Below are 21,242 nucleotides of genomic sequence, written 5' to 3'. Positions count from 1 at the left end.
TCCGTAGGAAGAAACACAGGAAATGTCTGTCTGTCGGCCGCAGCTGGGCATACACTGCCTGATGCGGCCAACAGTTTACCGGGAAATATCGCATCGGACGGGCATGCTGGACAATCCGGCATGCCCGACTGAGCAATATTTAACCCTCGGTCACCCCCGCCACACGCTACAATTATCGGGGCGATCCGCCGATATCAGGCGGGTCGCCCCGATAATTGTAGTGTGTATGGCCAGCATACATACAAACATTCATTGTGTTCCCCTTTGAATGAAAATTTGTGTTTGTGTAAATATCTAATTAATAATGCAAATCCCATCAGCCACAATGTAGTAGTAACAGTTTCAGTGGGAGGGACACTCTCTGCTAATCAAAAGTGACTGCCAGTTGCAGCGCGGTAACAGGGCCTCTGAGCGCCCAGTGCTGGCCCCACCCCATGAGTGCATGACGTCATGATACTGCATGAAGGGGGCGGGGCCACCAGCACCAGGATGTGCAGAACTGCTCAGAGTGCCCTCAGGACACACCTAGCAGCTGTATTTATAGGCGGCAGGGTGCATGTTACCATTCCCATTTTTCACCAGGAGGTCCTGCACATGCAACCAATATACCTAGTGACAGGCACATATACCTCTCTTCTGCCATCTAGGTGGGATGCTCTTGTAGTATTTTGCATGCCCCATTCATGCTATGTTCTAATTATTTCTACCAACTAAGGATGTGCGTGCTATGCCATCACACAGGGTGCAGGCCTCTGGGGGTGGCATCATCGATGCCCCATGGCACCTTCATCTGGCTTGTAGGGTGCCTGGAACTGCACTCTGCAGTGAGTAGTGCTACTGTAGAACTTCCCTGAGCGTCCAAGGTGGATGCTATGGGCAGGGACCATCTGAATCTGAAAGTATAAGGAAGTATCTGAGTAGCTTAAACGCCATCTCTCATTGTTCCTATAGGCTGACGAGACTGTGCTGACTGACGACTGCAGCCAGGAATGTACCTGCAATCCTATCACCGGACTCAGCTGTCAGAACAAAACCTGTGCACAGGGCGAGAAGTGCCAAATTGTGGACGGCGTAAGGTCTTGTATCAGCAATGGTGAGTTCAGCCTCTCAATACTGAAGGACTGGAAGGGCAGTATCCTGGAGTTTTCTTTAGGCCATGGTTCTAATAATCTCACCTGTATTTTGTGGACTAATTTTAAGACCATAGGAAGCCACACAAAGTCTTCGGGAGACATTGCTCACTAGGGTATAGATGTATAAGAGGCAATGCAGACAACCCATCCTGCCCCTTACCCTGGTCTTACTCAGGCAAACTCTTGTCAGCCCATATTGTTAACCACTTAGCAAACTAGAATAGCATTAAAGAAAAGAGCCAAAAACTTACTAAAACACAGACGAGGAAAGAGACGTGTGGCAAAATGTTACAAATCTGGTCACCTTTGGGACAGTTGTGTATTGTGCATGGTGCATAGTGTATTGTGCACTGTGTATTGTGTATTGTGCATGGTGCATTGTGTATTGAGCATTGTGTATTGTGTATGGATCATTGTGTATTGAGCATTGTGTATTGTACATGGTGTATTGTGCATGGTGTATTGTGCATGGTGTATTGTGTATTCAGCATTGTGTATTGTGCATGGTGCATTGTGTATTGTGTATTGTGCTTGGTGTATTGTGTATTGGGGTTTGCCAGTGAGCACTTTCTCACAATGATGCTACTGTATATATTGGCTCCTCTGGTCAGGGTAGGAGCAGGAGAAATACACCCATGGCCAGATAAAGTGGGGGGAGGGGTGGTGATTCTGAGCCAGACACAAAGGGGTAAATTTACTAAAATGAGAATTTTTAGAAGTGGAGATGTTGCCCATAGCAACCAATCACATTCTACTTAACATTTAACTAGCACCTTCTAGAATATAATAGCTAGAATCTGATTGGTTGCTATGGGCAACATCTCAACGTCTAAAAGCTCTCACTTTAGTAAATATACCCCACAGTGTCTGTATTTGTGGGAAGCTGCGGAAGCCTGATATACTACCTCACGTCAATGTGAATTCCTGTAGAGCTGATGCAAGAATCTGCGCGGCTTTGAGCTCCGCCCACTGTTTTTTTGTCCAAAGCCGCAAATGTCATCATACGGCACTCACACCTGAAGCATACAGTACTGGGTGATAGAGCTTCAGCCCATCTCTGTACACACGGCTCAGTATAGCACAGACGTATAGTGACACGCCCACAGCGCACCCACGAGGCATAACAGTTCCATACAATGTCGCCACCCAGTTACCTGAAGTTGTTATTTTACATAAAGAGCGGGATGTATCGTGCATGACATATTGCATGCGATACATCTCGCTACTTGTCACATGCATAGCTGCATTTATTAACGCTTTATGCATGAATACATTTGGATCCATCTCAGGGGAATTCTATGGTAAAAAGCCCATAGGCTTCCATAGGCAATGCCAGCTAGAGATGGCGATGCTTAGATCGCACAAGCTCCCAGAAGTTAGAGCTTAGTGCATACTAGCACATAGCAGCCCCATAGATATCTTTGGGCACAGCAGTGCCAGCGGGCTGCATACAGGGATCACCTCAAACCTCTGAAACGAGTAGTTTTCAGTCGTGTGACAGTATTTTTGGGATTAATACATCCCGCCCAAAGAGATATCTGAGCAGGATCCGTCGACTCGTTTACAGATGCACAAAGATGTGTGAATTTAGGGCCTGATTCAGAGCTGAACGCTCTGACCAGAGCGCTCGCTCTGAATCAGGGCCCTCCTTCCTGAAAATGGAACGGCCTCCTGGCCGCTCGCATATCTGTGGGTGACCATCGCGACCATCGGGATTGCGACGGAGACCCTGCGGTAGGGTCTCGGTAACCGCAAGCCCTGGAGTGATTTTGGGTCTATCAGAGCCAAAATCACTCCCACTGGGGCCGGCTTCAGACGGTAGGCGTTCCCATGGGAATGTCTCCGTCTGGCAGGCACGCCCCTGGCACGCCCACCAAAGGGGGCGTGCTGTCAATCAACATCGACAGCACGCCCCCTTTGGTGCAAGACCTGGAGCGATAGAGAGCCCGTCGCTCGCCGGGTCTCGCGCAAGCGCACGACGGAGCTCCCTCCGTCGTGCGCATGCACAGTGGGGGAACATCGACCCGCTTGCGAGCGTCCTGCCGCTCGCGAGCGGGTCTGAATGACCCCCTATGCTATTACTCACAATTTGTGGCTATGAAAGTAGCTGCGTCCCACTCAGAGGCCTTAGTCAGTGTTTGGTGATGCTGGGTAGGGGCGCTGAGGAACAGCAAGTAAACACATGTACTACTGTAACCTCATTGTATGCAGACCATTATGGCATCGTAATGTTGGTTACTTTATATGGACCCTATGTACTGTATATACTGTTTTCCAAACTAATGGAACTGTACACGACAAGGAATATATACAGTAACCTTACAGGACTTTCCATCAAGGCATGTGAGATGTACACTATTATTTCAGTTTTCTGAAAACCTATTCTTCTATTTTATAGACTCAATTGTGATTATGTAAATATTTTAACATAATGATGCAGATTTTTTGTTGTAAAATAGGAGGAAGAGACTCTAAATTTTGAAACAGATAGGCATTACATTGTGGAAGCTTACAGTTGTACAGTGTGGATTCGCCCCTCTCGGCGCGCCAGGTCTTGGCGTCTTGGCCATATTGAGAACCTCTCTCGCTTAAAATGTGCATTTTATTTGCATAAATAAATGAACTGAGAGGGACAAAACTACATTTCTAGATTACACTGATCAATTTCATGTGTGACATTTGTACATCTGTGTGCAAATGAGTTTGTATATGTGTAAAAAAAAATCTTCGGCGTAAGCGGGTGCAGTGTTTCCTCACACCATTTCCATTGTGCTTAACCTGCGATTTTGTTTGTACATGTGGAAAACCAATTCCTGTGCGTTTAATGCCGCAATGTAGCATCTCTAGCACACTAAAAGTGACCTCCTGCTGTGTCTGTGATGTGTATAACATGCAAATATAAAGAAAAGTATATTACACTACTCCCCTCAGAGCTTCTCAGCCATGCCAGGCGTATCACGCTGTATGGCGTATAGGCGTTAGGTTTACATCTGTAAATTAATCGCATGATCACGCTTCATCTGGACTTGATCCCCTTTAATACTAAAGCAACACAGGACAAGCTCCAGATCAAGCCAGAATTCTCCAAATTTCCATAATAACATTCCCATAAGCATCAATGTTTAGTAATTTCCCCCAAAATATTTTACCCTCATAAAGATTAAACAGGAAAGGTAACCACTAAATATCTCCGGGAAAGGTCACCGCTAAATATCTCCGGGAAAGGTCACCGCTAAATATCTCCGGGAAAGGTCACCGCTAAATATCTCCGGGAAAGGTAACCACTAAATATCTCCGGGAAAGGTTACCGCTAAATATCTCCGGGAAAGGTAACCGCTAAATATCTCCGGGAAAGGTAACCGCTAAAGATCTCCGGGAAAGGTAACCACTAAATATCTCCGGGAAAGGTAACAGCTAAATATCTCTGGGAAAGGTAACCGCTAAATATCTCCGGGACAGGTAACCACTAAATATCTCCGGGAAAGGTAACCGCTAACTATCTCCGGGAAAGGTAATCGCAAAATATCTCCGGGAAAGGTAACCGCTAAATATATTCGGGAAAGGTAACCGCTAAATATCTCCGGGAAAGGTAATCGCAAAATATCTCCGGGAAAGGTTACCCCTAAATATCTCCAGGAAAGGTAACCGCTAAAGATCTCCAGGAAAGATAACCGCTAAATATCTCCGGGAAAGGTAACCGCTAAATATCTCCGGGAAAGGTAACCGCTAAATATCTCCAGGAAAGGTAACCGCTAAATATCTCCGGGAAAGGTAACCGCTAAATGTCTCCGGGAAAGGTAATCGCAAAATATCTCCGGGAAAGGTTACCGCTAAATATCTCCGGGAAAGGTAACCGCTAAAGATCTCCCGGAAAGGTAACCGCTAAAGATCTCCCGGAAAGGTAACCACTAAATATCTCCGGGAAAGGTAACCGCTAAATATCTCCGGGAAAGGTAACCGCTAAAGATCTCCAGGAAAGGTAACCACTAAATATCTCCGGGAAAGGTTACCGCTAAATATCTCCGGGAAAGGTAACCGCTAAAGATCTCCAGGAAAGGTAACCACTAAATATCTCCGGGAAAGGTTACCGCTAAATATCTCCGGGAAAGGTAACCGCTAAAGATCTCCAGGAAAGGTAACCACTAAATATCTCCAGGAAAGGTAACCGCTAAATATCTCCGGGAAAGGTAACCACTAAATATCTCAAGGAAAGGTAACCGCTAAATATCTCCGGGAAAGGTAACCGCTAAATATCTCCAGGAAAGGTAACCGCTAAATATCTCCGGGAAAGGTAACCACTAAATACCTCAAGGAAAGGTAACCGCTAAATATCTCCAGGAAAGGTTACCGCTAAATATCTCCAGGAAAGGTCACCGCTAAATATCTCCAGGAAAGGCAAACGCTAAATATCTCCAGGAAAGGCAAACGCTAAATATCTCCAGGAAAGGTAACCGCTAAATATCTCCGGGAAAGGCAAACGCTAAATATCTCCAGGAAAGGTAACCGCTAAATATCTCCGGGAAAGGTAACCACTAAATATCTCAAGGAAAGGTAACCGCTAAATATCTCCGGGAAAGGTAACCGCTAAGAAACAGGGGGTCAGCGCACATCTATATGTTTTAAACACACTCCCAATAACAATCTACATAAAATAAAGAATTGAAACTAAATAAAATATACACAAACCGAAAAAAGCCTGAGTGTAGGTGAAATAAGTGCTGCCCTGAGCATACTGTAACTGCTGCCGGCTCCAGACAGGGAACTTTAGACAAAAAGCTACGTATCTACAGTAAACGTGAGGTCCATTGGCTGCACATACTGTATAAGCAAATTATAATGTAGATATATAACACTGCGGACAATAATCTGGATTTGGTGCATTATAACAGGTTTGTATACAGCCACAATGGAAAGTGATAACAATTTTGTTGCATTTCAGATCCCTGCAAATCCAAAAACTGCCGTTTGAAGGAAAGATGCCAGCTCCAGGATGGCATTGCGGTTTGTGTACCAGAATACACAGGCATCTGCTGGGCATGGGGAGACCCCCATTTCCACACCCTGGATGGCCGTGACTTTGACTTCCAAGGCACTTGCAGCTACATTCTGGCTAAGTACATAGGAGATGACCCCACCCTGGAACCATTCCAGATTGTCATAAAAAATGAGAACAGAGGAAACCAAGCTGTGTCGTATCTCAGGAGAATGGAAATTACTATGTATTCCACCAAAATCTCCATCAGTGTTGGAGAATTTCCTCAAGTACAAGTAAGTTGCTCTAATAAGCTGCATGCAAGTGGCAAATGAATATAATTGTTGAAATCACTCATCATCGTGGGGTGCAAGGGAAGACTTGTAAAGCCAGCAGGTGCAATATGGCGTTCTGGAATTGTACATCATGCTCTTAAATTCTTATACTTGAATTAAATTAAGTTTGTTTGGTGGACTTAACCAACTTCATGCTCACCCATGGGCATCAGAATGGAGGGCAAGGGGGCGGCTCGCCCCCCCCCCCTAAACATTTTTAAGGAGCGGCGGCCGTGGACTGTCAGGGGCTGTGCTTTATAGCAATAGGCTGCACGGCCCCTGCACTGCATGGAGGAGGAGCTGTAATGGTCTTTAAGTTAAAACACTGCACATTACACATCTGTGCTGTGCAGGGGCTGTGCAGCCTATTACTATAAAGTACAGCCCCTGACAGTCTGCGACCACCGCTACGGTAAGAGGGAGGGGAGGAGAGGGTGTGCAGCACTGGAATTATGTTAAGTTGCACCCCCCCATCAACATGAAATCATTCTGATGCCCCTGCATTCAACCTCTGCCTTTTCTGAGAGGTTACAGGGAGGATCTGCAATTTCCAAAAATTATGCATTTTTAGTTATTTTTCACGTGAGTAAAGGCTAAAGAAAGAAATACAAATGTACAGTATGTAGTAAAGGCTAACGAAAGAAATACAAATGTAGAGTATGTAGTAAAGGCTAAAGAAATAAATACAAATGTACAGTATGTAGTAAAGGCTAAAGAAATAAATACAAATGTACAGTATGTAGTAAAGGCTAAAGAAAAAAATACAAATGTACAGTATGTAGTAAAGGCTAAATAAAGAAATACAAATGTACAGTATGTAGTAAAGGCTAAAGAATAAAATACAAATGTACAGTTTGTAGTAAAGGCTAAAGAAAAAAAATATCAATGTACAGTTTGTAGTAATGGATAATGATATACAAATGTACAGTATGTAGTAAAGGATAAATAAAGAATTACAAATGTACAATATGTAATAAAGGCTAAATGTAAAAATACAAATGTGCAGTATTTAGTAAAGGCTAAAGAAAGAAATACAAATGTACAGTATGTTGTAAAGTCTAAAGAAAAAAAAAATACAAATTTACAGTATGTAGTAAAGGCTAAACTGACTTTCCAAAAATCCACAATATAAGATAAAAGTTTGCCACCAGAAGCCATCCACATTTATTTTTAGTATTCTGAATGCAAAACGCCAAATGTAATAAACATGGGCCCTCATTCAGAGCCGCTCGTTAGCGGCAGTACGCTCGTTCCGAGCGATGTTTGCACATCTGCGCATGCGTACGGTTTTTAGTACGCATGCGCGAACCAGTCAGTGCGGCCTAAAATCGTTTGTACGCTATATAGCGAGTGCCTGCTATTTTGAGTGACAGAATGAGGCGTATGTGGGTGGTAACAGGGGAAGGTGCTTGAAAATGGGGAGTGGAGATCCGAACGCAGGCGTGCTTAAAGGTCAAAACGGGCGTATTATGGGTGTGCATAATTAATTCAGCAGCGTCATTGACCACGTCACTGGGTTATTTTATAGCCAGAACTGCTCGCAAATTTGTGGTAGCAAACACCAACCACAAGAATAGCGAGCAGTTCATACGCTGGTCGATGTACTCGATTAATCTAATAAATAGCGGACATGACGTAGGATGCGAGCGGCCAGGGGGCGTTTTTAACAAATAAACGAGCGTATGTTTTGCTCGCTCGTTCAGACTTAGAGGCGTGAACAGACTACAATTTGCGAACGGATCATTTGAATAGCCACCCCTTGTTTTTGAACGAACGACCGCAAATAGCGAACGGCTCTGAATCAGGCCCATTGACCACAAAAAATGCCAAGAGAATGGAAAGTTTTGGTGTCAGGACCTCTGTTCCAGTTCTAGAAATTCCTGAAAGAAGGGTACTGTATGTTTATCTAACTGAACCTTGTAGCTCAAGTGTTCTAGATATAACCACTTGCCTGGCATGTTCGCATTTTTCTGACCACACCAGTGCAGTAACGCGACCAGTTAGATAAACAGTGAGGGCGGCTGCAGAAGGAGAATCTTCCCGCAGCTGCTGCTCTCGGAGGGACCTTCTCAGAATTTACATGGTCAAAATATAGACACAAATAAAATGTAGACAAATTAAAAGGTCAACAGCCAAAATGTAGACAGTTAAAATATAGAAAAATCAAAATGTCGACAGAGCTAAAACTAGGGGTGAGCGGGTTCGGATTTCTGAAATCCGAACCCCCCCGAGCCCCCCCGATCCGAGTCCGATCCGAGTCAGGCTCGACTTTTCCCGCCTGACTCGGATCTGAAATCGAGGCAAAACGTCATCTTCCCGCCTTCCGAGTCTCGCGGGTTTTGGATCCTATATAAGGTACACACGTCGGCGCCATTTTCTCACTCGGCTGTGGACAGTGAAGAGGGAGGGTGGGAGTTAGGGCTGTGTAGTGTAGTGTAGTGTAGTGCTGCTGTTGTCCACTACTTCAAAGTCCATAGGGGCTGGCTGTGTTGTGCTGTGCTGCTGTTGTTAATAGGGGCTGTGTCCACTACTTCAAAGTCCATAGGGGCTGGCTGGACTGTGTTGTGCAGTCAGTTCTCCATAGGGGCTGTGTCCACTCCAAAGTCCTGTGCAGTGTCCCAGTCCTAAAGGAGTGCTGTAGTGTTGTCCAGGGGGTGCTCTGTCCATCAGGGGTGCTCCCCCCAAGTGCTAAAAAAATAATATATTTTCTGTGTTTGTGAATTGTGTGCGCAGTAGCCGCACGTGCATCAACAAAGTAGTGCCAAGCGTGCGCCTGTGTCATAAGTAAAGGGCCGGCTGGCTTGACCGTTAAGGGTGCTGTAACCCCCGAAAGTACACTCCAGTCCAAACCAAAAAAAAAATTATTTTCTGTGTTTGTGAATTGTGTGCGCAGTAGCCGCACGTGCATCAACAAAGTAGTGCCAAGCGTGCGCCTGTGTCATAAGTAAAGGGCCGGCTGGCTTGACCGTTAAAGGGTGCTGTAACCCCCGAAAGTACACTCCAGTCCTAACCAAAAAAAAATTATTTTCTGTGTTTGTGAATTGTGTGCGCAGTAGCCGCACGTGCATCAACAAAGTAGTGCCAAGAGTGCGCCTGTGTCATAAGTAAAGGGCCGGCTGGCTTGACCGTTAAGGGTGCTGTAACCCCCGAAAGTACACTCCAGTCCAAACCAAAAAAAAAATTATTTTCTGTGTTTGTGAATTGTGTGCGCAGTAGCCGCACGTGCATCAACAAAGTAGTGCCAAGCGTGCGCCTGTGTCATAAGTAAAGGGCCGGCTGGCTTGACCGTTAAGGGTGCTGTAACCCCCGAAAGTACACTCCAGTCCAAACCAAAAAAAAATTATTTTCTGTGTTTGTGAATTGTGTGCGCAGTAGCCGCACGTGCATCAACAAAGTAGTGCCAAGCGTGCGCCTGTGTCATAAGTAAAGGGCCGGCTGGCTTGACCGTTAAGGGTGCTGTAACCCCCGAAAGTACACTCCAGTCCAAACCAAAAAAAATATTATTTTCTGTGTTTGTGAATTGTGTGCGCAGTAGTCGCACGTGCATCAACAAAGTAGTGCCAAGCGTGCGCCTGTGTCATAAGTAAAGGGCCGGCTGGCTTGACCGTTAAGGGTGCTGTAACCCCCAAAGTACACTCCAGTCCAAACCAAAAAAAAATTATTTTCTGTGTTTGTGAATTGTGTGCGCAGTAGCCGCACGTGCATCAACAAAGTAGTGCCAAGCGTGCGCCTGTGTCATAAGTAAAGGGCCGGCTGGCTTGACCGTTAAAGGGTGCTGTAACCCCCGAAAGTACACTCCAGTCCAAACCAAAAAAAAAATTATTTTCTGTGTTTGTGAATTGTGTGCGCAGTAGCCGCACGTGCATCAACAAAGTAGTGCCAAGCGTGCGCCTGTGTCATAAGTAAAGGGCCGGCTGGCTTGACCGTTAAGGGTGCTGTAACCCCCGAAAGTACACTCCAGTTCAAACCTAAAAAAAAATTATTTTCTGTGTTTGTGAATTGTGTGCGCAGTAGCCGCACGTGCATCAACAAAGTAGTGCCAAGCGTGCGCCTGTGTCATAAGTAAAGGGCCGGCTGGCTTGACCGTTAAAGGGTGCTGTAACCCCCGAAAGTACACTCCAGTCCAAACCAAAAAAAAATTATTTTCTGTGTTTGTGAATTGTGTGCGCAGTAGCCGCACGTGCATCAACAAAGTAGTGCCAAGCGTGCGCCTGTGTCATAAGTAAAGGGCCGGCTGGCTTGACCGTTAAGGGTGCTGTAACCCCCGAAAGTACACTCCAGTCCAAACCAAAAAAAAATTATTTTCTGTGTTTGTGAATTGTGTGCGCAGTAGCCGCACGTGCATCAACAAAGTAGTGCCAAGCGTGCGCCTGTGTCATAAGTAAAGGGCCGGCTGGCTTGACCGTTAAAGGGTGCTGTAACCCCCAAAGTACACTCCAGTCCAAACCAAAAAAAAATTATTTTCTGTGTTTGTGAATTGTGTGCGCAGTAGCCGCACGTGCATCAACAAAGTAGTGCCAAGAGTGCGCCTGTGTCATAAGTAAAGGGCCGGCTGGCTTGACCGTTAAAGGGTGCTGTAACCCACAAAGTACACTCCAGTCCGAACCAAAAAAAAATTTATTTTCTGTGTTTAGCCGCACGTATATATCAAATCGATATAACATAAATGGAGGACCAAACTTTCTCCGATAAAAATAAAATAGAGAAAGATCAAGAACCACTTCCTCCTAGTGCTGAAGCTGCTGCCACTAGTCATGACATAGACGATAACATGCCATCAACGTCGTCTGCCAAGGCCGATGCCCAATGTCATAGTAGAGGGCACATACAATCCCAAATGGCAAAGTTCAGGAAAATGACCTTGAAAAAGACATTTAAATCAGCTGAAGAGAAACGTAAACTTGCCAATATGCCATTTACGACACGGAGTGGCAAGGAACGGCTAAGGTCGATCCCTAGTATGTTCATGACTAGTGGTTCAGCTTCACATGACGATGGAAGCACTCCTCCCACTAAAAAAATCAAAAGAGTTAAGCTGGCAAAAGCACAGCGAAGAACTGTGCTTTCTAAGAAGATATCACAAATCCCCAAAGAGAGTCCAAGTGTGGTGGTGGTTGCGATGCCTGACCTTCCCAGCACTGGACGGGAAGAGGTGGCTCTTTCCACCATTTGCACGCCCCCTGCAAGTGCTGAAAGGAGCACCCACAGTCCACTTGCTGATATGCAAATTGAAGATGTCACTGTTGAAGTACAACAGGATGAGGATACTGGTGTAGCTGGCGCTGAGGAGGAAGTTGGCGAGGAGGATTCTGATGGTGATGTGGTTTGTTTAAATCAGGCTCCGGGGGAGACAGTTGTTGTCCGTGGGATGAAAAAGCCCATCACGGTCATGCCTGGGCAGAAGACCAAACATTCCACCTCTTTGGTCTGGCAATATTTCTATCCAAATCCGGACAACAACTGTCTTGCCATATGTACCATATGTAAAGGTGAAATAAGTAGGGGTAGGGACGTCAACCACCTAGGAACATCCTCCCTTATACGGCACCTGCAGCGCGTTCATAAAAAGTTACTGTCAAGTTCAGAAACTTTGGCTCAGACCGTAAGCAGTCCAGGGACACCTAAATCCCGTTGTCCTGTTGTATCCAAGCGCCTGCAAACCACACCGTCAACTCCCTCCTCGTCAATTTCCTCCTTAGTCAGGATCGGAAGTAGTCCTGCAGGCCATATCACTGGCATGACTGACTCTCCTATCCGGGATTCCTCCGGAGGATCCTGCATTGCTACGCCTACTGCTGCCGCTGCTGCTGTTGCTGCTGCTGCTGGGAGTCGTTCATCATCCCAGAGAGGAAGTAGGAACACCACTACTTTTACTAAACAATTGACCCTCCAACAGTCCTTAGCGAGGAGGATGAAGTACGACAGCAGTCATCCTGAAGCAAAACGTATAACTGAGGCCTTGACTGCTATGTTGGTGTTAGACGTGCGTCCGGTATCCGCCATTAGTGCAGTGGGATTTTGACAATTGATGGAGGTAGTGTGTCCCCGGTTCCAAATCCCGTCTAGATTCCACTTCACTAGGCAGGCGATACCGAGACTGTACAGAAACGTCAGAAAAAGTGTCCTCAGTGTCCTGAAAAATGCCGTTGTACACAATGTCCACTTAACCACGGACATGTGGACAAGTGGAACAGGGCAGACTAAGGACTATATGACTGTGACAGCCCACTGGGTAGATGTATCACCTTACGCAGCAACAGCAGCAGCGTCACCAGTAGCAGCATCTCAGAAACGCCAGCTCGTTACAAGGCAGGCTACGCTGTGTATCACCGGTTTCAGTAAGAGGCACACCGCCGACAACCTCTTAGAGAAACTGAGGGAAATCATCGCCCAGTGGCTTACCCCACTTAGACTCTCCTGGGGATTTGTGATATCTGACAACGCCACCAATATTGTGCGGGCATTACATCTGGGCAAATTCCAGCACGTCCCATGTTTTGCTCACACAATAAACTTGGTGGTGCAGAATTTTCTGAAAAGCGACAGGGGCGTGCAGGAGACGCTTTGGGTGGCCCGAAAAATTTCTGGCCACTTTCGCCATTCAGCGACTGCGTGCCGAAGACTGGAGCGCCAGCAAACACTCTTGAACCTGCCCCGCCATCACCTGAAGCAAGAGGTTGTGACGCGGTGGAACTCAACCCTCTATATGCTTCAGAGGATGGAGGAGCAGCAAAAGGCCATACAAGCCTATACATCCACCTATGACATAGGCAAAGGAGGGGGTATGCACCTGACTCAAGCGCAGTGGAGAATGATTTCCGTGTTGTGCAAGGTTCTTCAGCCCTTCGAACTTGCCACACGTGAAGTCAGTTCAGACACTGCCAGCTTGAGTCAGGTCATTCCCCTCATCAGGCTTTTGCAGAAGCAGCTGGAGAAAGTGAAGGAGGAGCTAAGACGGAGCGATTCCGCTCGGCATGTGGGACTTGTGGATGAAGCCCTTCATTCGCTTTGCCAGGATTCCAGGGTGGTCAATCTGTTGAAATCAGACCACTACATTTTGGCCACCGTGCTCGATCCTAGGTTTAAAGCCTATGTGGTGTCTCTCTTTCTGGCCGACACAAGCCTGCAGAGGTGCAAAGACCTGCTGGTGAACACACTGTCAGCTGAAGCGGAACGTGACACGTCAACGGCTCCTTCTTCATTTTCTCCCGCAACTGGGGCTGCCAGGAAAAAACTTAGGTATCCTAAGCAACCCGCTGGCGGTGATGCAGGGCAGGCAGGACCAAGTTTGGACATCTGGTCCGGACTGAAGGACCTGGCAACAATTTCTGACATGTCTACTGTCACTGCATATGATACTGTCACCATTGACAGAATGGTGGAGGATTACATCGGTGACAGCATCCAAGTAGGCATGTCAGACAGTCCATACCTGTACTGGCAGGAAAAAGAGGCAATTTGGAGGCCCCTGTACAAACTGGCTCTATTTTACCTGAGTTGCCCCCCCTCCAGTGTGTACTCCGAAAGAGTGTTTAGTGCAGCCGGGAACCTTGTCAGCGAAAGGCGTAGGAGGTTGCTTCCACAGAATGTGGAGAAGATGATGTTCATCAAAATGAATTATCAGCTCTTCCAGGGAGACCAGCCTCCAGAAGGTACAGAGGGACCTGTGGTGGTGGATTCAAGTGGGGACGAGTTAATACTTTGTGAGGATGAGGATGTACACACTGAAGAGGGTGAGGAATCGGTGGATGAGGAGGATGAGGATGACATCTTGCCTCCGTAGAGCCAGTTTGTGCAGGGACACATTAATTGCCAGCTTGTTTTGTGGGGGCCCAAACGAACCAATCATTTCAGCCACAGTTGTGTGGCAGACCCTGGCGCTGAAATGATTGATTTGTTAAAGTGTGCATGTCCTGTTTATACAACATAAGGGTGGGTGGGAGGGCCCAAGGACAATTCCATCTTGCACCTCTTTTTTTCTTTGCATTATGTACAGTTTGGGGCCTAGTTTTTCTAACTGCCATCCTGCCTGCCACTGCAGTGTCACTCCTAGATGGGTCACGTGTTTGTGCCGCCCACTCGTGTCGCTTAGCATAGTCATCCAGCTACCTCGGTGCAACCTTTTGGACATAAAAACACTATTGTGAGGTGTGAGGTGTTCAGAATAGACTGGAAATGAGTGGAAATTAAGGTTATTGAGGTTAATAATAGCATAGGAGCAGAAAAACCTACAAATTCTGTGATTTTAGCTGTTTTTATGCTTTTTTTCAAAAAAATACAGATCCAAAACACAAAACCCAGAACCCAAAACACGGAAGGGTGGTTTTGGCAAAACCAATCCAGATCCAAAACACGAAGAAAGATCCAGATCCAAAACCAAAACACAAAACACGAAAAGTGGCCGGTGCACACCCCTAGCTAAAACCAGTAAACTAATATACAGTAGATCATCGCACATACCTGCCGACACATATACGAAGGTGTACAATGCTTTATTTAGCCCAACTAATCTTGGGATTAGCGCTACTGTTCTTGTCAGTTATTTAGCGCTATTGTGAAGGGCTTTTTGCGGCCGTGGCAATTATGGCAGCGGCACTTAATGTATGCTGCTGTGGAACTACACATGCCAGCATGCCCTGCCACAGTTTTAGCATGCCCTAATATCAGCACTGCCATCATGGAGTTTAGTGGCTACAGCAATTAATGTAATCAGTGTAACTGGCACAGTATGCCCATACCATACAGACTGTCATATGCTAATTACACACAGACTGTAAGCTTCATTACAATTAGAATTACCAGGGTACTATCGTCTGAGGTGCTAATTGCAATCAGTCTGACATGATCGGCTCACTGTACTGGTTTTAGCTATGTCGACATTTTGGCTGTCAACTTTTTAACTGTATCTACATTTTGGTTGTCGACCTTTTGATTTGTCTACATATTAATTGTTGATATTTTGACTGTTGACAATTTGTCCCTGTCGACATATCAACCTGTCTATATTATGTCAATATCTAAATTATTCTTACTGTCTAATATTTGACTGTCTACATTAAGTTCATGTTGACCATTTTGGTTGTCTAATTTTTGTACCTGTCGACATTTTGACTGTCTAAGAACTGTACCCAACCCGTTTTTTCTGAAGCTGGAAATTATTGTGGTAAAAACTGTGTTTGCTTCTATGTATTTGCACAGGTCAATGGAGAGTTAACAAATCTGCCAGTCAGCCTTGCCGCTGGGAAGCTGAAAGTGAGTCGGAGTGGTCTGACGGCCACTGTGGAGGCTCAAGATGGTTTAGTAGCCACATTTGATTGGAATTGGTCCAGTACCGTAACCGTGTCCAGCAGCTATTATAACTCAATCGCTGGTCTCTGTGGCAATTTTAACCAAGATCCAAGTGATGATCAGACAGCGCCTAATGGATCTCAAATGAGCTCTATCGATGACTGGGCAGCATCATGGAAAGTGGACGACCAAGATCCATTCTGTTTTGACGTTTGCTCGGGAGATTGTTTGACCTGTGATGAAAACAAGAAGCTCCAGTATAGGGGTGACAACAACTGTGGCATCATCTTGAAAGAAGATGGCCCGTTTAGGGAATGTATTGGAAAAGTCAGTCCCAAGAAGTTCTTTGACTCCTGTCTCTTTGATGTCTGTATTAGTGATGGGGCTCATCTCATCCTTTGCCAAGCACTGGAGACCTATGCAAGCACCTGCCTAAATGAAGGAGTTAAGCTTTATGACTGGAGGACTCCTTCCGACTGTCGTGAGTCCATTGCTTTTATTTCCTCTACACACAGGGTTTGACTCAGACCCGGTCGCAAGCGCTGAGCGCTCGCAAGCGGGTCGATGGTGGCCCAGAGCGCATGCGCACGACGGAGCCGGCTCCATCGTGCGCATGCGCGAGACCCGGATAGCCAATCCGTCGCTCCGGGTCTCACACCAAAGGGGGAGTGCTGTCGATGTTGAGTGACAGTACACCCCCTTTGGAGGGTGGGCCGGGTGGGGTGGCTGCCCAGACTGAGGCGTTCCCATGGGAACATCTACCGGTTGGGGCCGGCCCCACTGACATCACAAGTGATGTCAGTGGGAGAGCTTTCGGCTCTGTTAGAGCCGAAAGCTCTCTGGGGCTTGCGGCCACGAGACCCTACCACAAGGGTCTCGTAGCAAGCCCGATGGTCGCGATGGTCTTGACCATCGCGAGCATCATCCTGGCCGCTTGCATTAGCTGTGGGCGGCAACCTACAGCAATGCGAGAGGCCAGGAGGCCGCTCCCTAGAAAAAAAAAGGCGCCCTGATTCAGAGCGAGCGCTCTGTCAGAGTGCCCAGCTCTGAATCAGGGCCACAGCACGGTTACAACATAGTAACAGATTGGTCATGTAAAAGGCTCCAGGTCTCTTTTTACATTAATTTAGCAATTTGACAGACATTAACATATATATATATATAATGGGGGCTAATTATGAGCCGCATGCTGCTGCGATCCTTTAGCGTCTTTTGCGAAAGTCACGCCTACAACTTTATTCTAATGCTAGTAGGAGCCCTTCCCCTGGCGTACAAGTGCTTATTAATGTGCATGGGCTGGGACGTCCGCTTTCTTTGCCTTTACACATATTCCGCAGTGCTGTACAGAGAATATTTGTCGAATCACATCAATCCCTGACCAAGTGGAGTTTACAATCTATGAGGTCTAATTACTAAGCCTTGGATGGAGATAAAGTGAATAGAAATCAAGTCCCAAGCAATCAGCTCCTAACTGCAATGTCACAGGCTACATTTGAAAATGACAGTTATGAGCTGATTGGTTGGGACTTTATCACGTTCACCTTATCTGCATCCAAGGTTTAGTAAATAGACCCCAATTTTCCCTACCACATGCTCACACACATATACACACTAGGGGTAATTTTTGTTGGGAGCCAATTAACCTTAACAGTATATTTTTGGAGTGTGGGAGGAAACCGGAGCACCCGGAGGAAACCCACGCAAGCACAAGGAGAACATACAAACTCCACACATTTAGGGCCATAGTGAGAATGGAACCCAGGACCTCAGTGCTGTGAGGCAGTAATACTAACCATTACGCCATCTCCTTACATCTGAATAACCACCAGCGCCCAGGAATGCATTTCCTATATACTGCTGAGGCCGTGCGTCGCTCTGGTGACTCTGTGCGCACAAACCATTGGGCATATGCACTGTGCGACTTTTTGTGTGAATGTCGAAATTGCGTCAGACTCAGAAGCAGGTCTGCCTAATCTGCATGGGGAATCCCTACTGATGCTCCCTGTTACCTGCAGCCAGCACTCACACTGCACATGTGCAATCGATTTATGACTTTTGGTAAAACGGTGTTCCTGGGAGGAACCTTTCTATGTGCTAAGTAGGGGGCTGATTATATCTATGGGATGAGCTAACCACAAGTGAACACGATGAGTGTAGGAGACAGTAGTTTCCTTGTGTTACATTAATAGTATCAACTGTTTGCACACACCAGTAAGGGGTCTATAGTCTTCTAGACAAATGTAATAAATTATATTTATTCTTTGTATTTATTTCAGCCATGATGTGTGAGGATAAGAACAGTCACTATAACGCCTGTGGCAATGCCTGTCCAGCCTATTGCTCCAACAGAGACGCCCCAACAAAATGCACAAAGCCCTGCGTAGAGACGTGTGAATGCAATGACAACATGGTCCTCAGTGGTGACACGTGTGTTCCCATCACAAACTGCGGCTGTCAATACAACGGACGGTATTATGAGCCTGGCCACTCATTTTACAACGAGAAGTGTGCTATGCTCTGCAAATGTGACCCACAGATGGGAATTGTGGTTTGTCAACAAGTCAAATGCAAAGCCAGTGAGAAGTGCATGGTGGCCAATGGGATCCGTGGCTGCTATCCTACCGAGTACACCACCTGCATAGCCTCTGGTGATCCTCATTACAAGACGTTTGACAATAAGTGGTTTCCATATATGGGCGCCTGCATCTACCAGCTGGTGAAAGTGGTATCAGATGATTCATCTCTGACGCCCTTCACAGTCATCGTACAGAACGACCAGCGGGGAAACAAGGCCATATCCTTCACCAAAGAGGTGACATTGGAAGTGTACAACAAAACCATCACCATGAGCAGAGACTTCCCCCAGCAGATCAAGGTACAGAGATACTCTTGAAATTACCTAGTTATGATGTGACATTTGTATCGTACCCTTAAGAGAGATAACATGGAGAACCTTCCATTTCAACCAATCAGCTTCTAGCTATCATTTATATAGCACAGTATATAGAATAAGAGTAAGAAGCTGATTGGTTGCTTTGGGAATCTTCTTCAAATTATCTGTCATGAAGGTCTGATATCTCTCTCTAAGGTATTCGTGAACCTTAGAGAGAGATAAAATTGTGAGACATAAAGTACCAATCAATTAGCTCCTATCGTTTTTCAAACACATCCTGTAATGTGACAGTTAGGAGCTGATTGGGTGGTACTTTATCTCTCACAATTTTATCTCTCTCCAAGCTTTCATGAATACCACCCTCAAACACTGTATAATATAATAATGACAGATGTAGCATATGGACATAAGGGAGGTTTTCCATACCTGGCACCACAAAAAGTTTTCTCTCCAACATGCCAAGAATATAACAGCAACTTATTGGAAACAGTAGCGCTACCTTGTGCCCTGTGTGAGGAACAGTTTTCTCTTCTTAGAACTACTGTATAGTAGGGACAAAACATGAACCAAGAAGCCAGTTAGATGCTTCAGTAGTCAAAACATAATTAACGATGATACTTGGAAAAAAAAAACACTCATGTCCCCTTATTTTCCTTAGTGCACAGTTAGATTAAAGAGAGTGAAACCATTAATAATGTAAAGTAAAGATTCAGAGAAAGTAAGAAACATTTAATGTAATAAATTGATAAAATGTTTTTTTAGCCTTTGAAATATATATTTTTGGATAAATCTACAACAAATGAGGTGCAATGATTTAATGAAACAAAAAAAAATAAAAAAAAATATATATATTTTTGGATAAATCTACAACAAATGAGGTGCAATGATTTAATGAAACAAACAAACAAACAAACAAACAAAAAAAAAAAATATATATATATAGTCAGGTGCATAAATATTGGGACTGACAGAATTTTCATATTTTGGCCTCTATTCACCACCACAATGGCTTTGAAATAAAGCAAACAAGATGTGCTTTAACTGCAGACTTTCAGATTTAATTTGAGGGTAATTACATCCAAATCAGGTGAACGGTGTAGGAATTACAACGGTTTCTATATGTGCCGCACACTTTTTAAGGGGCCAAAAGTAATGGGACTATCAACTCAAAAGCTATTTCATGGACAGGTGTGGGCTATTCCCTCATTATTTCATTATCAATTAAGCAGGTAAAAGGTCTGGAGTTGATTCTAGGTGTGACATTTGCATTTGGAATCAGTTGCTATCGACTCTCAATATGAGATCCAGAGCTGTCACTATTAGTGAAGCAAGCCATTATTAGGCTGAAAAATCAAAACAAACCCATCAGAGAGATAGCAAAAACATTAGGTGTGGCCAACTCAACTGTTTGGAACATTCTTAAAAAGAAAGAACGCACCCGAGAGCTCAGCAACGCCAAAAGACCCGGAAGACCATGGAAAACAACTGTGGTGGATGACAAAATTATTTCCCTGGTGAAGAAAAACCCCTTCACAACAGTTGGCCAAATCAAGAACACTCTCCAGGAGGTAGGTGTATATGTGTCAAAGTCAACAATCAAGAGAAGACTTCACAAGAGTGAATATAGAGGGTTCACCACAAGATGTAAACCATTGGTGAGCCTCAAAAACAGGAAGACCAGATTAGAGTTTGCCAAACAACATCTAAAAAAGCCATTACAGTTCTGAAACAACATCCTATGGACAGATGAGACAAAGATAAACTTGTACCAGAGTGGTGGGAAGAGAAGAGTATGGAGAAGGAAAGGAACTGCTCATGATCCAAAACATACCACCTCATCAGTGAAGCATGGTGGTGGTAGTGTCATGGTGTGGGCATGTATGGCTGCCAATGGAACTGGTTCCCTTGTATTTATTGATGATGTGACTGCTGACAAAAGCAGCAGAATGAATTCTTTAGTGTTTCGGGCAATATTATATGCTCATATTCAGTCAAATGCTTCAGAACTCATTGGACGGCGCTTCACAGTGCAGATGGACAATGACCCGAGGCATACTGCAAAAGCAACCAAAGAGTTTTTTAAGGCTAAAAAGTGGAATGTTATGCAATGGCCAAGTCAATCCCCTGACCTGAATCCGATTGAGCATGTATTTCACTTGATGAAGACAAAACTGAAGGGAAAATGCCCAAGAACAAGCAGGAACTGAAGACATTTGCAGTAGAGGCCTGGCAGAGCATCACCAGGGATGAAACCCAGTGTCTGGGGATATCTATGTGTTCCAGACTTCAGGCTGTAATTGCCTGCAAAGGATTTGCAACAAAGTATTAAAAAGTGAAAGTTAGATTTAGGATTGTTTAGTTTGTCCCATTACTTTTGGCCCCTTAAAAAGTGGGAGGCACATATAGAAACCGTTGTAATTCCTACACCGTTCACCTGATTTGGATGTAATTACCCTCAAATTAAATCTGAAAGTCTGCAGGTAAAGCACATCTTGTTTGTTTCATTTCAAAGCCATTGTGGTGGTGAATAGAGGCCAAAATATGAAAATTCTGTCAATGTCCCAATATTTATGCACCTGACTGTATATATATATATATATATATATATATATATATATATA

The 21,242-nt window shown here is 45.2% G+C and overlaps 1 protein-coding gene across 1 annotated transcript in view; it reads left to right on the top strand.

Moving 5' to 3' along the window:
• The window catches only part of LOC148453850 (IgGFc-binding protein-like), a 141,041-nt gene that overhangs the window by 28,377 nt on the left and 91,422 nt on the right, over positions 1-21,242 (top strand). The window contains exons 10-13 of the mRNA XM_088461616.1: positions 952-1,093; positions 6,073-6,401; positions 15,639-16,209; positions 18,005-18,603. Of these exons, the coding sequence (XP_088317742.1) occupies positions 952-1,093; positions 6,073-6,401; positions 15,639-16,209; positions 18,005-18,603 (1,641 nt within the window). The remainder of the gene's footprint in view (positions 1-951; positions 1,094-6,072; positions 6,402-15,638; positions 16,210-18,004; positions 18,604-21,242) is intronic.

This window comes from Taudactylus pleione, unplaced genomic scaffold (genome assembly GCF_031769625.1).
Source record: "Taudactylus pleione unplaced genomic scaffold, aTauple2 ptg001080l, whole genome shotgun sequence".
Taxonomy (NCBI): Eukaryota; Metazoa; Chordata; class Amphibia; order Anura; family Myobatrachidae; genus Taudactylus; species Taudactylus pleione.
The sequence above is the reverse complement of the archived record's forward strand: the minus strand, read 5'-3'. Positions and strand labels throughout refer to the sequence as shown.